Below are 15145 nucleotides of genomic sequence, written 5' to 3'. Positions count from 1 at the left end.
GGCTCTGTGTGAGAAAGCCGTGAGACACCCTCAACCTTTTATGTAGTGCCGCTATGATGTTGACATCTGAGGCACTCGATGTGTAACGCTGATTAGCAGGATGTCACCGTGCCAATGTGACCAAGATATCAAATGTGGTAAATGGTATTTTTACTGAACATCAGCATGTTAGTGTAAGTGTCACATTGTTGGACTCAGCACACATTTTGTGTGTATTTAGAATTGTTAACACTGATGTTTGTTTGTAATGAGAAGTCTTCTGGGTTTTTTGTTTTTTTTTCCAGGGGTCTGGTGCCGCTTCATAATGCCTGCTCTTATGGACACTATGAAGTTACTGAGCTGCTGCTAAAGGTACAAACACACATACATCCTGTTTCTGAATATACTGGGTCAGTGGACATAATTTATAATAAGAAGCTATAAATGACCTCCTAAGACCTGCTTTGTTAGTTCATTAAAAACGTGACACATTCATTGTACACATGCGCCAGAGCCGATGGCATCATTCCCTTTTGAGCAATCCAGAATCAATAATGATAAAACTGCTGTCAGTAATCTCCTCTGTGCTTTTTTTTTTTTCTTCCGCTATTTTTTTCCTTCGCCAGCACGGAGCCTGTGTGAACGCCATGGATCTGTGGCAGTTCACCCCTCTACATGAAGCGGCGTCTAAAAACCGAGTGGAGGTGTGCTCTCTGCTGCTGAGCCACGGGGCTGACCCGACCCTGCTCAACTGCCACAGCAAAAGCTCTGTGGACATGGCACCCACTCCCGAGCTGAAGGAGAGACTTACATGTGAGTGTGGCTCTTAATTTACATAAAGTGCAGCTGCAGAGTACAGCACGGCTAAATGAGTCATCGTGCTGATTTAATGAACGGTTTGTTTCAGAAAGGGCATATTTACACGGGCTATGTTTGGAACAGCTGATTTGAAATTATTTTGAACATGGGAGTCTCAATCTTTTTTTTCTTTTTTTTTGACAGGGGATTGGTTGCCTTGGAAGCAAATAACAAAGGGATTATTAGTACAACAGAGAGATTGATGTGATTATTTTGATAGCCAGCAGTCTGATGTAGAATTATTTCTTGAAAGAGCCTCATATTCACCTGTTTCTTCATGTGGACTTGACTAGTGGAAAAGCCACAGATTAAAAAAACATGAAAGTCAGCTAGGGATGGCAAATGGACTCGATTCCCATCCCTAAAGTCATCCACGGTTCGAATTGTTACAGATTTCCTCGGCTATATAAAACATTTTATTGTGTTTATTCATGTTTTCAGGGTGCATTAATCCAATCCCTGACTTTAAAATGTATTTTTCATTATAAAAAAAATGCCTTGAACCTGGACTACACAATTTGTGTTTTAACATGAACTCTTTACTTTAAATTTCCACAAACAAGCTTACTGATTTTAAATTAGTTTCTTTTTTATTTTGGTTTATTCACTATATTATAATATGTAAATAATCTGCTTATATACTCGTGTCCTTTATGAAATTAGCTGTTTTCTTTGTAATATTAGTTCGGTTCGCATTACACTGCAACTAATATTTGAATAGAGATCCGTGATGTATTAATTAATTAGAGACTACACCATAATTAAGTTAATTTTCATCGTACTTTCAGGATGCAGCCACCACAGAGTAAAAAGGTTGGATAATCCTTTGTTTTTGCCAGAAAGCCCTCTGCAACTCCAGTTAATTAGTGGGTCAGCTCTCTTTTTCTTTCGCTGCACTTGTTGCCTCATCTCTGTAATGAAGCAGATCAAAACAAAAATCAAATGCCACGCGAATCATAAGCCATCAGAAATGTTTTCACAACTGCGGGATGACGGTTCGTTTTTGATGATTCTATGTTGTTGAAAACGCATCTCAGTCGGGCGTTTGCTGCAGACTCATCACAGGAATATAAAAACAAAGACTTCCTGGACAGATCTGATGTTGCCAGCTCCAGATATATTTTTTAAGCCAGTTGGTTAGTAGCTTACAAAGTACAGTTGTTATGAAGGGGAAAACTTACTATAAAAACATTAATGTGCTCAAGTTGGGCAAATCTACTTGGATCGCCTTGCTTTTGAAGCTACTTTAAAGTGAACCAATCCAGGAACTTCAGTTTATGGCACTTAAGTGGTCAACTTACTGTCTGCTAAGCTTCCCATAAGTTACGGAGCTTCCCAGTTATACTTATGGCGCCTTTTGGAGCTTTTGTTTTAATTTAAGCTGACAAATAATGTGTGTTACGCTTTATTTGGTACTAATTATTGATATTTGTATGCCTGCACCTTGCCTCAGGGCCCAAAAAACAGCAAAAAAGGAAAATAAAACAGGATGGCAACAAACGCACTGCTAAAAATGGTTTCAAAATGAGACAAACCAGTGGCTCTGTCCATCTTTTCTTAACAGTTTATAGATATGGTTACATATACAAAGAGCAAACGTGTAGTTCATCTCGTGTTTTTCTTCTTTCTCTGAATAAATTATTTAACCAGCACAGACTGTGAAAAGAGAATTATTTATTTACTTTTTACATTTATTTTAACATTTCATACACACTAATTAAGCCTTGTGGAAAGGCTGTCAAGTCCTAATCCTGAAATGTTGGCTGACATGTGTCTGTGTATTTCTGACCAGCAACTATGAAAAATTCGTTTGGGTTTTGCAGAACAAAAATGTCATAACTCGCTACTGTTTCTCTTTCATCAGCTGTACTTTACATCTTTAATTTTTTTTCTTTCTTAACCACGTGCCCTTGAAGATTGCGCCATTTATCTCAACGTCTGATTAGAAATGCATGAATGCTGTTGGCTCGGTCCGTAGATAGGACGGGCTCCTTTTATTCAGCCTGAAATGCTTCTGAAGCAAAATAGTTTGTTGTTTGTAATTTCTAGACCTCGGGGGAATAATCGCTTCTTTCCGCTCTAACTCCACCACAGAGACTGTTGCATCATATGTCATTAGCTCTCTGGTTGGGGAAAAAAATGAAATTATCTTTCTGAAGTATTGTTATGCTGCAGGGTCATTGCAAGTAGAATAATATATTGTAACAGTGGCTGAGAACTTCATAATTCAGTTTTTGGGTGGCAAGCTACATCATTTGCAGCCTTTTGTTTCGTAGGAAGCCTCACAATGACAATTGAAGCTGCTTTCTTTATAAAAATGTTGACATTTTCTGTGCGCATGTGTCTTCAGATGAGTTTAAGGGCCACTCGCTGCTTCAAGCTGCTCGAGAAGCTGACATGGCCAAGGCTAAGAAGACCCTGGCATTGGAGATCATCAACTTTAAACACCCACACACACAAGAAACTGCCCTGGTAAGATTTGGATGCATTTTAAAACACTGGCTCTTATATTGGTGCAGACGTGTTGAGATGACGTGTCCATGTGTGCTTCATGTGCGTTTGTTAGCATTGTGCAGTAGCGTCGCCTCACCCCAAAAGGAAGCAGGTGACCGAGCTGCTGCTGAGGAAAGGTGCCAACGTCAACGAGAAGAATAAAGAGTGAGTGTTGTTTTCCGCTGCATGCACAGCTCATAAACATAAAGTGAGAGCATTATATGTTTGTCAAGGTGACTCCAGCAGTGGATTTATGTTAGAGGTGAACAACACAAATCACTTTGCTGATGTGAATTGCCATTGCAAGGCAAAGTGGTTGCATCACTGCTCAGAGACACTTCAGTAGGTGAACGCACCGTTGTTCACACGACCTGACAATCAGCGGCGACAGAAATCGTCCGCTCTTCAGACGCTCAGTCTGCTGCCAGCCTCGGGCTTCAGCTCAGTACAAAACTATCCTGAATAATTCCAGCATTTAAAGCATAAAATATGACCTATTATGTTTATTTCCAGCTCCATATTTTCATTTTTGGACTTTTCTAAGATGGCTTAGATGGCTTTCCTGATTCATAGATCTCAATAATCCTTTTGATTATGATACGTTTTCTGTCCAAAATAGATTGGCTCCTGATTAAGTGTGATTGACTGACCATGTTTAGTAGCAGTGACCACTTGTAACAGTATATTTGCATGACAGAAACCAGGAAGAGTACAGGAATCCACTTTAATAGCTTTCTAAGTGAGGTATCAGAATAAAGTACTGCTAAGCTGAAGTGATGTACTTAGTGACAAATGAGAACTGATTTGGTCAGTGGGCTTGGTGATTCACTGCTCTCTCTTTGGAAATTTCTTAGAAATGGGCCTCTTCACATGTTGGGCTCTTACAGCAGTGGAACTGAAGCTATTACATTTACAATGATAGCAGGCCATGCAACAAATGATGTCATACGAATGTGTCATATATATATAAATACATACATATAGATACCTTATAGTGAAATCAGAATAAACACATTGCTGAATAGGTGATTCTGTAAATTTCTGTTTTGTTTTTTAACCCAGAAAAATGTAGTACTATAGTACATGGAGTGCAAAAACAGTGCTGACTTCATCTCAGGGTTGATGACTCGTGATAATATCCAACCTCATTCTGAGAACGTTTGGGCACTGCATTCTGTTTTACAAGCAATCTGAACGATCTAAAGTTGAGCAGTTGTATTTATTTCCTAATGCTCTCCCCTCTCCTCTGTAGTTTCATGACTCCTCTTCACGTGGCAGCTGAGCGGGCGCATAATGACATCATGGAGGTGCTACAGAAACATGGGGCAAAGGTTTGTCTTACTCCTCTTCCTCCATGTTTAGAGAGTGTATCAAAAAGAATCATCCAATTTCAAAGTGCTTTAATTTCGTGGTTGTTCACCAGTAATGTTAGATAGAGAGGATCGGTGAGTTTCTAATGTTTGATGGTTGCAAATGCTCTGTTTTTCACACTAATCATCATAAAAAAAATTCTAAAAAGAAGCATTTTACTGTGTTACTGCCCAAAGTTTTGGGTAAATGTTTCTGCAAACTGAACAATCTGGTGTGAGACCCTCAAAACAATGGTGTTTTTCTAAAGATGGCATTTTTATTCAGCAGTCATACATTGTGAATTCAGTTTGGAGAAAGAACTGGATTTTAAGCAGCACTTGTGGTTGCGTCACGGTGAGAATGCTCTGCAATCAAGGCGCTCAATGGTATATTTATGTGCATCAGTGTGATGATGTACCTTGATTTGCTGTATTGCTCAAAAACATTTTTATCCATGAATAGTTTCTCATTTCCATACAACTGACTCTATTGCAATGCACAGAATAATATTACACCCTTTATTATTTCACCCTGAATCCCACAAATAAGATCCAAGGTTGTTGTGGCATGTTTTGTTATTCAGTTGTGCTGAGGCTTGTCACATAATTGTGTCAACATTAACATATTTATTTACATATTTCAATAATTAAACCAAAAAAGTCTAGTTTTTGTATATTTTTCTGGACCTCTTGTGAGATGAGGTTAACGTACAGTTGTTTATTAGTGTCTCATTTGGAAACGAGCTGACCTTATTTGGAACATTATTATTAGTAAGCACTTCATCAGTAATAGGAGAGTCATAAAATTACAGATTCAGATATTTTTTTTGAATGACTGTAACTGCAGACGTCCTTTCTGAATCATTATTCTGAGGTCTTTGTCCTTGCAGGTGAATGCCCTGGACACACTGGGTCAGACGGCATTGCATCGTGCAGCGTTGGCAGGCCACCTTCAGACCTGTAGGCTGTTGCTAGGATACGGGGCAGACGCCTCGCTGGTGTCGCTGCAGGGCTTCACCGCTGCTCAAATGGGAAACGAAGCTGTTCAGCAAATACTCAACGGTAGGCCACCCGTTTGTTTCTGTGGGGGCTGCTGAGTGGGTGGGTGGCTGTGCGTGCAGAAGCGTAGGTGATGTGTTTTGGTTGCTATGCACCAGTTGCAAATAGTGGGATTAACTGGAATTGTTTTTGTGAAGGCCAATATTGATATTTTCAGACTGAAGGCGCAGATTTTCACGCAGAGTGAGCCAACTCACCTGCTCAGATCTGGAAGAAACTTGGCATCACGGTATCTAACTCCAGGGTTTCCAGGTTAAAGGAAATCCGTTTTTAATGGGGGACTAACCCTTGAAGCTCTTTTCTGAACTCAGTGGTTTCATTCATATTCCAGGCTTGCTTATAGAACAAAATGACTGCATCAGGATTTAGTGAGGATGGGCTCTGCTTGTGCAGCTACATTTAGGAAAACTGAAAAATATTCCAATATTCGTCAAAGCACATCTTTATTGATGTATTCTGAACTGCCAAAGCTCATCTTTATGGATACAGAAGAAGTTGTCAGATGTCGTCTTCATCGGGGAAGGAATTAAAGCCCACAAATAAAACCAGACCAAACCACTTATTGGTCTGTACAGCTCCACATTCTTTATATTAAGCTGGACACGAAATCCATCAGTTATTACATAAGTACTTGAGTCCCCTTAAAGCAGGAATTTTCCACAGGCACTAAGAACCTTTGTAAAGACCCGGTTTGGGGTGAATTAGCCTACCTGAAAGAGGGGCTTGCACTGCTGAACGTCTCTGATTGGTCATCAAATCTTTAGAAAATTTTCTGCTCTACTTATTTTCCGTAAAATATACTACGGTCCAAAGTCTGGACATATTATGATTGCTCTGAAATGTGTATCAAAAAGGCCTGTCCACATACCTTCAGGCCTTTTCTCGCATATTGGAATATGAGGCAATATTTTAACATAAGTATCTCTAAGTCCAATTACGATAAAAGCCTGAAATTTTCACTGGACTTTTCCGTCATAAATTTGAATCAATATCTGTAATTTCAGGCTGATACATGTAAAAAAAAAAAAAAAAAAAAACAGAAAAAAGTCTGCATATTGGCTAGCTAACATATTTAGTATATTTTCCAGTTTTTTAGTTTTAAGTAATAATAATAATTAATAAATGTCTAGAAATTTTTTTGATATATGAAGCTAAAGTTTCCCAGCAATAATTGTATACCTCCACATTTTGGACCATAAGTGAAAGGAGAACACCTGCAGTGATTTAAGATGGAATAATGGAATAATAATCTTACAGTCATCTCTGCAGCAGCTAAAAAGCAAAAATTGTCAATTCTAATCTGTAATTGTAACATTCAAACTTGGCTTCACAGGCCTGTTTCAATTACAGGTCAAGCTTACACATTTTAAATGAAACGAAAGCAAGGACAAAACAAAAAAAGCAGAAATTCAAAGAATGTAAAGCTTCTGATTTCACAGATTCATTTGTCTCACAGAGAGTGGTGGAAATTGGGACAAAAAATGGTCTAAAGCTTTTCTTTAAACTGACAATGACTACACGACCAATGAAGATTCACAGCACACAGTTATCTCATAGAAAATATTGTGTGTTTGGTTGCTTCTGAGGCAACTCTGGAAATCTAGATTTATGTTGTATCTCATCCTCTAGCCCTATGCATAACTACTGATTTGTCTTTTAAATGACAGCGAGTGAATTGAATACGGCATCTGTAGCTGCATTAATTGTACCAGCTGTGTCACCACAGTCGGTTTATCTGCAGCAACCAGTAGACACACACTCTCATAAAGGCCTAATATGTTACTTTTGTTTTCTGTTGGTTTGCACTGCATTGCAATTATCAAAGAACAAGTATGACTCATTCTTTTCAGTTTTTGCTTTGGTGCAAAACAACAAAAATAAGTCTTACAAATGTCACCTGGAAGCTTTTCGAAACGGCCGTCCTAAAGTGCACAATGTCTTCCATTAAACATGGCCGTAAATTGACGTGCGTAAGTAGGAAGAAGTGAATAATGGCAGGATAACGCCAGCTTTATGTTGTTGTGTTACAGTCAGCCTTTCATTAATGTTCTTCCAAAGCATGTGCAGGCTGTTTTTGCTGTCTTCATGATTCTTCTGTGTTTGCTGCTCTGTAGAGAACGTCCCAGTGAGAAACTCGGATGTAGACTACAGACTTCTCGAAGCTGCTAAAGCCGGTGACCTGGACACTGTCAAGGTAGATTGGCTGCACTTTGAAAATGACAATTTGACATTGTTGCCTGTGGGGTGTTATGCTGCAATCACAGGAAAATGCTGGAGACTGTAGCATGACCAAAGTTATTGTGACTGTTTGCAATCGTGTGAGATGGTTGCTTCGAAGATGAGGAGCAGGACTGTGACCATTTGCAGTCGGCTGCCATCTTCCAAACAACTTCAGTACATCAGAATTGTGAAAAAATGGAAGTGGAGTCAGTCTGCCATCAGTCTGGGATTAAATGGGGTCAAGTCGGCACTCTGTAATAATATGGTGATTAAGTGATAAATAACAGATCTGTTGCCGTCTACCTATTCATACATTCACAGTCTGAGCACCTAGAAACTCTCCACAAATACTGACATAGTTGCTGCAGGGTGGCAATTTGACTGTCAAATGACATAGGTGCGCTGCAGCTTTGCTTTTATATAGCAATATAGCCAGAATAAAACCAGCTCAACCTGTTGAGTCGATTTTCTTTTTTAAAAGAGATTCGGAGAAGTTGCACTGATCGCCTCACGATGATTTCAATTGAATGCAATGTGTTGGCATTCTGTCTGCATTTATAAATTAGATGAAAAATATTTGAAGCCAGACCCCACTTGTTTGGAGACAGGTTGCATCCCACCAGGCAACCTGTGAAATTACCTTGCGATCAAAAGTGGTTGCCCAGGGGTTAAACGTATTGAACGCTCACAGAGGTCAGTGTAAATATGGCAAATGCAAGGATCAATCAACCTACTTGTCTACCTATCTTCATACTGTGCCTACCTACCTTTTTTACTTTAGTTTGACTGAGTGATTACATTTACTTTAGCCATTGTGATCATTTGGGTGAAGGTCATCATGATAAGCTGCATGCCAGTAACACTGGATACTGTATATTACATCTGTGTTTGATAAAGTAATAAATCCTTAAAATATTTCTGTCCAAATGAATTCCAAACCCAATGGTCTAACAGTTGAAAACAGCTCATTTTTTAAGGCTTAAATGAGGAAAAGCCAGTGACCCGTTCTTCTCCTAACAATCAATACTGCCTTAATAAGAAAAATGGAAAAAGCTGATATGGAAGGACATTGATTTAGCAGCTTCAGTGTGTTTAATGACACTGATCATGGAGGGATTATTTGCTCTGAGGGAGCAGAAATATTTTTAATTGCTCCATTATGGTTTGGCGCTAATGAGGAGTCTGAGAAAAGCCATGTGAAACTGGACTAGCTGCTTTTGGCCAAAAGCAGTAGGTTCTGCGGCCACAGTGTGGTCACTAATGAAAACTGAAGACAAGTTAGATCTGTTGTCCTTAAGTTTGTATATTTCATTAGAATGGATCAAGAATGGAGGCCTTTATCAATAAACTGTAAGGGGAGATGCAGAAGAGAAACTGTTGAGCTAATGTTGCATCTCTGTGGGAGAATTTGATGTCCACAAACACAGGTTTTAATTAAAAAACTCCTGACCTTTGTGACTGTTCCTGTTGGTCTCACTGAGTTAAAGTCTTAGTGATTTCTGTTAAATGTCAGTCGGATGTTTTCTGTTTTTGTATTTGCATTATTCCCCTTATTGATCTTTGGTTATGAATAAAGAAAAAAAGACAAAAACTTTATCCCTGATAAAGGCCACATTTTACATCTCATAAGATTTCCACAGAGACCCTCTGCTGCAATTGGTATCTGGCCCACTCACGTTTAAAATGTCAACACCTGGTAACATTCGCCCAACCGTCTGACAGAAGTTTTTTTTTTCTTTCTCTGATTTAAATATTTTGATTTAAAGTGAAATGTGGTGTCTTCCCCCGCACAGACAGACAGTAATGGGGTTATGTCAATGAAGAGGGTCCGGGAGTGTCTGAAATGTGATGTTTTGACAGGCTGGCAGAAGATTGTAGTGGAAAAGGAGATGAGCTCGGGTCGGGCTTTCTCTCAGGCTCTTGTTTCCTGACACACAGACAAATCAGGATTAATAGTCTCGCCAAGTAGCTGATTGGCATTTTTAAAAAATCATGGGCCGATTCCTGTCATCTGCTCAAATGTTCGGGAGGTTCACACTAAAGTGTGATATTCTGCTAGATGATGAAACTGGACAGAGGCAAATTCTGTCATTCAGGAACATTTTGTACTTCAGTCAGAGCTCTAACCATTGTGACCGTTTGTGTAGTTATTTTTTGCTCTATAATATACGTTTCCCAGCCACTTCATTAGATACACAAAAAGCTCGAGCGCTTCATCTGTGCCACTGACAACTTTGTTCCAAGGGTAATTGAAAATCTTGGACCCATTTTATCTTCAGTTTTCCCAGCTGTGAGAAATCTGGGAGTTACTTTTGATCAGGCATTCGGTTTTGATAAGCATGCTGTTCCAGAATTTTGCCTCAAGGCTTCTCGCCGGCTCCTCTAAAAGCTCTCATGTGGCACTGATTCTGTCCTCTTTACACTTGCTTCCCTTATCAACGGTGATCACTTGCAGAGAACCTCACAATCAGATGCCTCCAGATATTAGTGAACTGCAACATCCATACGTAACTATTAGGTCACTGATGTCAGCTAATCAGTGCTTGTTGGTGATACAAAAGTATGCAGGACAAAAGGAGACTGTGGTTTTGAGTTTGTGGCTCCCATCTTGTGGAACTTACTTCCCAAGGACTTGAGGTCTATGGACTCTATTGATGCCTTTAAAAATAACACCCACCTGTGAAAGTTTGCTTTTGTTTAGTTCTTTTTTTTTTTTTTCATTTTAATTGTTTTATCTAATTTTATATTTCAGAGCACTTTTCTTCAAGTGCCATATGAATAACCTGTATTTACTTGTAACTTTTTAACTGCTCATTAACTCAAATCTAATCAGCCAATCACATGGCATGCATTTAGGCACATAGACATGGTCAAGAGAATCTTTTTAAGTTCAAATCAAGCATCAGAATGGCAAAACAAGGTGATTTAAGTGATTCTGAGCATTTGTCTGAGTATTTAAGAAATGGTTTGCAGTTCTCTGGCTCAAAATGCCTTTTTTATGTCGGAGGAGACCAGGCTGCTTTGAGCTGATTGGAAGGTAGCAGTAACTAATTTTTACAACTGAGTTATGCAGAAGAGCATCTGTGAAAGCACAAGTAGTCAGACTTCGAAGCACATGGTACACAACAGCAGAAGATCACACTGGGTGCCACTCCTGTCAGCTAAACTGAGGATACGGTGGACCCAGGATCACCAAAATTGGACAACAGAACGGTCTGATGAGTCTCAATTTCAGGTGTAACATTTGGATGATGGGGTCAGAATCTGGTGTAAACATGAAAACATGGATCCATCCATCCTTATATGAGTGGCTCAGCCTTATGATGATAGTATAATGGTGTGGGGGATATTTTCTTAGCACCTGTGTGATATTATCTGATCAGTATGGACCAAAATCTGTTTCGAGCACCTTGTTTCATCTATGTGATGAAGATTTGAGGCATGTTGGCAGTAATTGTTGGTTGTGAGCTCAGGTTTTATAATCAGAACCCAAACTTAATCAAGCATTCGATTTATTATATATTATGTTAATTTTTCAGAATGGCAGGAACAGAAAAAAATGAGGAAATATTTGAGAATGAGTTTTGTTGATACTACAGTAAACAGAATAAGCCCAAAAACATTTGGGCAGTGAAACCATTTTCAAGATTTCAAGCTTTGAACAATTGTTTTTTTTTTCAGGAGTTTAAAAAACTTCATACAAAGTCTCTCGATTTTCATAGGTTCAAAATAACCCGATTGTTAATAAAATGTAGAATATGAATAAATTTTATATTTTCTCTTGAGGAACCAATGAATTAATCCACCAATCGCCCACTCTTTAAACTGTGTTCCTGTGTGCTAACCAGGTTTTCACATTTATTTCATACTTTTCATGTTTTGTAGAATTCGTGATCTGCTCAAGGGGCTAATGAAAAAAAAAACTTCTGAAGAGAAGGTTAATGTGGAATTTAGTGCCAGCAGGATTTCAATTTATCTCCTGTAAAATAAGATGCCAGGATAGTAGAAGAAACCTGTAAAATAAGCCCCCCACCAAGCCCATCTTTACTCCTGAACTAAGGTGTAATTGAGTTTGAAATCACAGCAAAGCACAAAAGTAGCGGCTTTGCCCACTGTGAACAGACACACAGTAATATTGATATTATAATAATATTGGTTTTTTAGCATTATTCGCAATTAGCCGGAAGTATACAGTGTGTTTTTATTGCTAATCCAAAATTCCACATACTATTTTTTTCAGTTCCTTTTTCTGTCTGTTTCGCACATCATGTTAACATAACGTTTCTGTTGGACCAATCACGGCACAATTAGAGACAGTTACAAGACTCGTGCATCTGGGGAGCATCTTTAGTTTTGTAACGATCATTAACTAAATTCTCAGGCAAAAAGAATTTAATTAGATAATATGAAATTAAGTAATACCTGAGTTTTTATAATTGTTTTTACAGGACTCATACATGCACAAAAACTCATGGAATTCTATCTGATGGTTGTGGAAACATTCCTGCTGTTGTACTAGAAAATTTAAAAATGAATATTTCTGTGAAACCTCTTGAAATCATTTAATCTTAAAAAAAATCATGAATATATAAAAAATGGAATAAGATAAAAAGAAATCCTGGTTGTTTTTGAGCTGCACCTTAATTTGACTTTGAATTATTTTAATCTTCTTTTTCCTCCGCGTGTCTCTGCAGTCCCTGTGCACGGCTCAGAATGTGAATTGCAGAGATCTGGAGGGACGGCACTCTACCCCTCTTCACTTCGCTGCCGGCTACAACAGAGTGTCCGTGGTGGAGTATCTCCTGCACCATGGGGCGGACGTGCACGCCAAGGACAAAGGGTGAGATACTTGTGTTGGGGTGTAACTTTGGTGTGATTTTGAGCCAAGTTTGTTTCCGGCACCCATCAGAGAGTCTTGGAATAAAGTCGTGGAGTAAAATGACTGTCTCCCTCTGCAGCGGTCTGGTTCCCCTTCATAACGCCTGTTCGTACGGTCACTTTGAGGTGGCCGAGCTGCTGGTCAGACACGGAGCCTCGGTCAACGTGGCAGACTTGTGGAAGTTTACGCCACTCCATGAAGCTGCAGCAAAGGGCAAATACGAGATCTGCAAACTGCTGCTTAAGGTTTGGCTCTTTCTTAACACCATGCTGATGTTCCTATATATTTAAAGCAGACTCAGTTTAAGATAAGACGGCCCAGTGTTTTTGCACCAAGTTAACAGTTTGAATTAGAGGAGGAAATCACCTCCAGAACCACCAAGCGTGGTAAGATCTTCATTGGATCTCATTGGATATCAGGTTTCTGATATTTATGGCCCATGTGAAAAGAAATCCAACTCTCTGAGCCCGAATGCAACATCAACAGACCCGTTGAGAGAACTAAATGTTCAGGAGTGTTTATCCAGTGAATGGTTGTTGGCACAAGTGCAAAACGGCTTGCCCTCGAGTTGCAATAATCACACGAGTGCCGCAGCTCTCTCCGTCACTGTCTCCCATGGGTATGTCTGAATGAAGCCATGAGCCATTAATTTCTTAATGACCGAATGCCACTTCTGTGACACATACCATGTCTGAGAAGGGCTTAATTGTGCCATTTGCTGTGACCTCACATTGCTCCTTTTCATACTGAAGCCTGTTGGATAGAAATATTTAATTTTTGATGCAGCTTTAATGTTCTGTAAACAAGCACTTTATCCTTCTCCAGACAAGTTCACCAAACAGTGTTTACAAGACACGGTGAGCCGGGGCTCAGCGAAATCAGTCATGTCTATGGAAGCAAGAGCTGGCAATGAAATGATAGCACATCTGTTACTAATGCAATTAATGGCATCTGGTGCTGTGAATGCCTTGTGAATAATGGGTGTAAGTCAGCATGTACAAATCAACGTTATGGAGCCGAGGTTTTTCCGGGATTGGCATTTGGAAAATAGGGTGCAAACGCTCACTGAAAGGTATGACTTGTGCTCTGTGCGAGTTTTGAACCCGGTCGGGATCAACTCCGACCAATCCAGTTACAAAGCTGAAAATATCTGTTGTGTAACACTGAATTGTCACATCTCTTTGAGGCTAAATGAATCCTGTGAAATGTTGCAGTTTCACAGCTGAATGCATTTTTGTTTTTCCTATCACAAACACCTCCAGACGAGGTTACGTCACCGCTTTGCCGTTGCCATATGGGGCAGCATAAATTATTAGATGAACACAGTTGAATTCACACACACACACACACACACACACGGTAAACGCAGCACACGGAAAAACAAGAGAAATTCATTACTTTATTCATAATTACATATTGACTGTTTAAAGTAGTTTGTAACAGATGTACTTAGGAGTATTAAAGGATGATTAAAAATAAATGGAAAAGAAAACAATGAATTATGAGATAAACGTCCTACACAGCTTGTACGAGGTAGTGACACAGTTGTGTGAGCAGACAGCAGCGTAAAACACAAAAGAAGTGTAAGATTGTCGTGGTCAGGCTGTGAAACTGATACACAGCAGTGTTCACTGAAAACTTTGGGACTAAGAGGTGCGACAGTGCAGCAGAGGTATCAGTGATGGTGGAGGGGAGTGGCTGTTGTGTGGAGTATTAGGGAAGGTGACAGCTCTGGGGAGAAATTAGCTTGTCGGTCTGGCTGTGCAGGAGTACAGAGAGGTGCAGACTAAATATGCACTGCCTGGTGCAGTGTGAGAAATGGTGAATGATTTCCTTCCTAGGGGCGGTGGCGTTTATCGGTTTGCATTATATTGAATAAACTGACCTCGCTTGCGATAAAAACTTGTTTAAGTAATTAATCTAACAAAAAAGGCCAAATTATCTGGTTCCAGAAGAATGAGCACTTCTCCATATATCAGTTTATGAAATGTTTTTGTGTTTGGTGTCCAGCAAAACAAGCAATGGAAAAAAAAAAGATGTTTACTTTTACCACCGAGCATTAATTGTGAATACTAAGGAAAAAAGTATGAGAAACGGCACTTTACTTTCCCAGGCTTTGGGGAGCCAACAATTTGATCCTATCTCAGCTGCATAATCTGCAGATTTAAGCCATGTATGAGAAGGAGAGAAGACCCAGAACGCTTCCCTGTGGTGCTCCTTTTGCTTGAAATTAGGGAAAGCAGAGGATTGAGTTCTTAGCCACTAGCTGGTCACTCTGTGGTCTGCTGATTAAGAGTCCAAACCAGTC

At 39.5% G+C, this 15145-nt stretch overlaps 1 protein-coding gene across 3 annotated transcripts in view; it reads left to right on the top strand.

Moving 5' to 3' along the window:
• The window catches only part of tnksa (tankyrase, TRF1-interacting ankyrin-related ADP-ribose polymerase a), a 101459-nt gene that overhangs the window by 62794 nt on the left and 23520 nt on the right, over nt 1-15145 (top strand). For all 3 annotated transcript variants that reach the window (XM_084934896.1, XM_084934895.1, XM_084934897.1), the window contains 9 exons: nt 285-351; nt 606-792; nt 3188-3309; nt 3404-3495; nt 4583-4661; nt 5570-5741; nt 7853-7932; nt 12653-12798; nt 12917-13082. In XM_084934896.1, coding sequence (XP_084791022.1) covers nt 285-351; nt 606-792; nt 3188-3309; nt 3404-3495; nt 4583-4661; nt 5570-5741; nt 7853-7932; nt 12653-12798; nt 12917-13082 — 1111 coding nt within the window. The remainder of the gene's footprint in view (nt 1-284; nt 352-605; nt 793-3187; nt 3310-3403; nt 3496-4582; nt 4662-5569; nt 5742-7852; nt 7933-12652; nt 12799-12916; nt 13083-15145) is intronic.

The sequence above is a fragment of the Perissodus microlepis genome, chromosome 7 (genome assembly GCF_051167445.1).
Source record: "Perissodus microlepis isolate ML-2025 ecotype Zambia chromosome 7, ASM5116744v1, whole genome shotgun sequence".
Taxonomy (NCBI): domain Eukaryota; kingdom Metazoa; phylum Chordata; class Actinopteri; order Cichliformes; family Cichlidae; genus Perissodus; species Perissodus microlepis.
The sequence above is the reverse complement of the archived record's forward strand: the minus strand, read 5'-3'. Positions and strand labels throughout refer to the sequence as shown.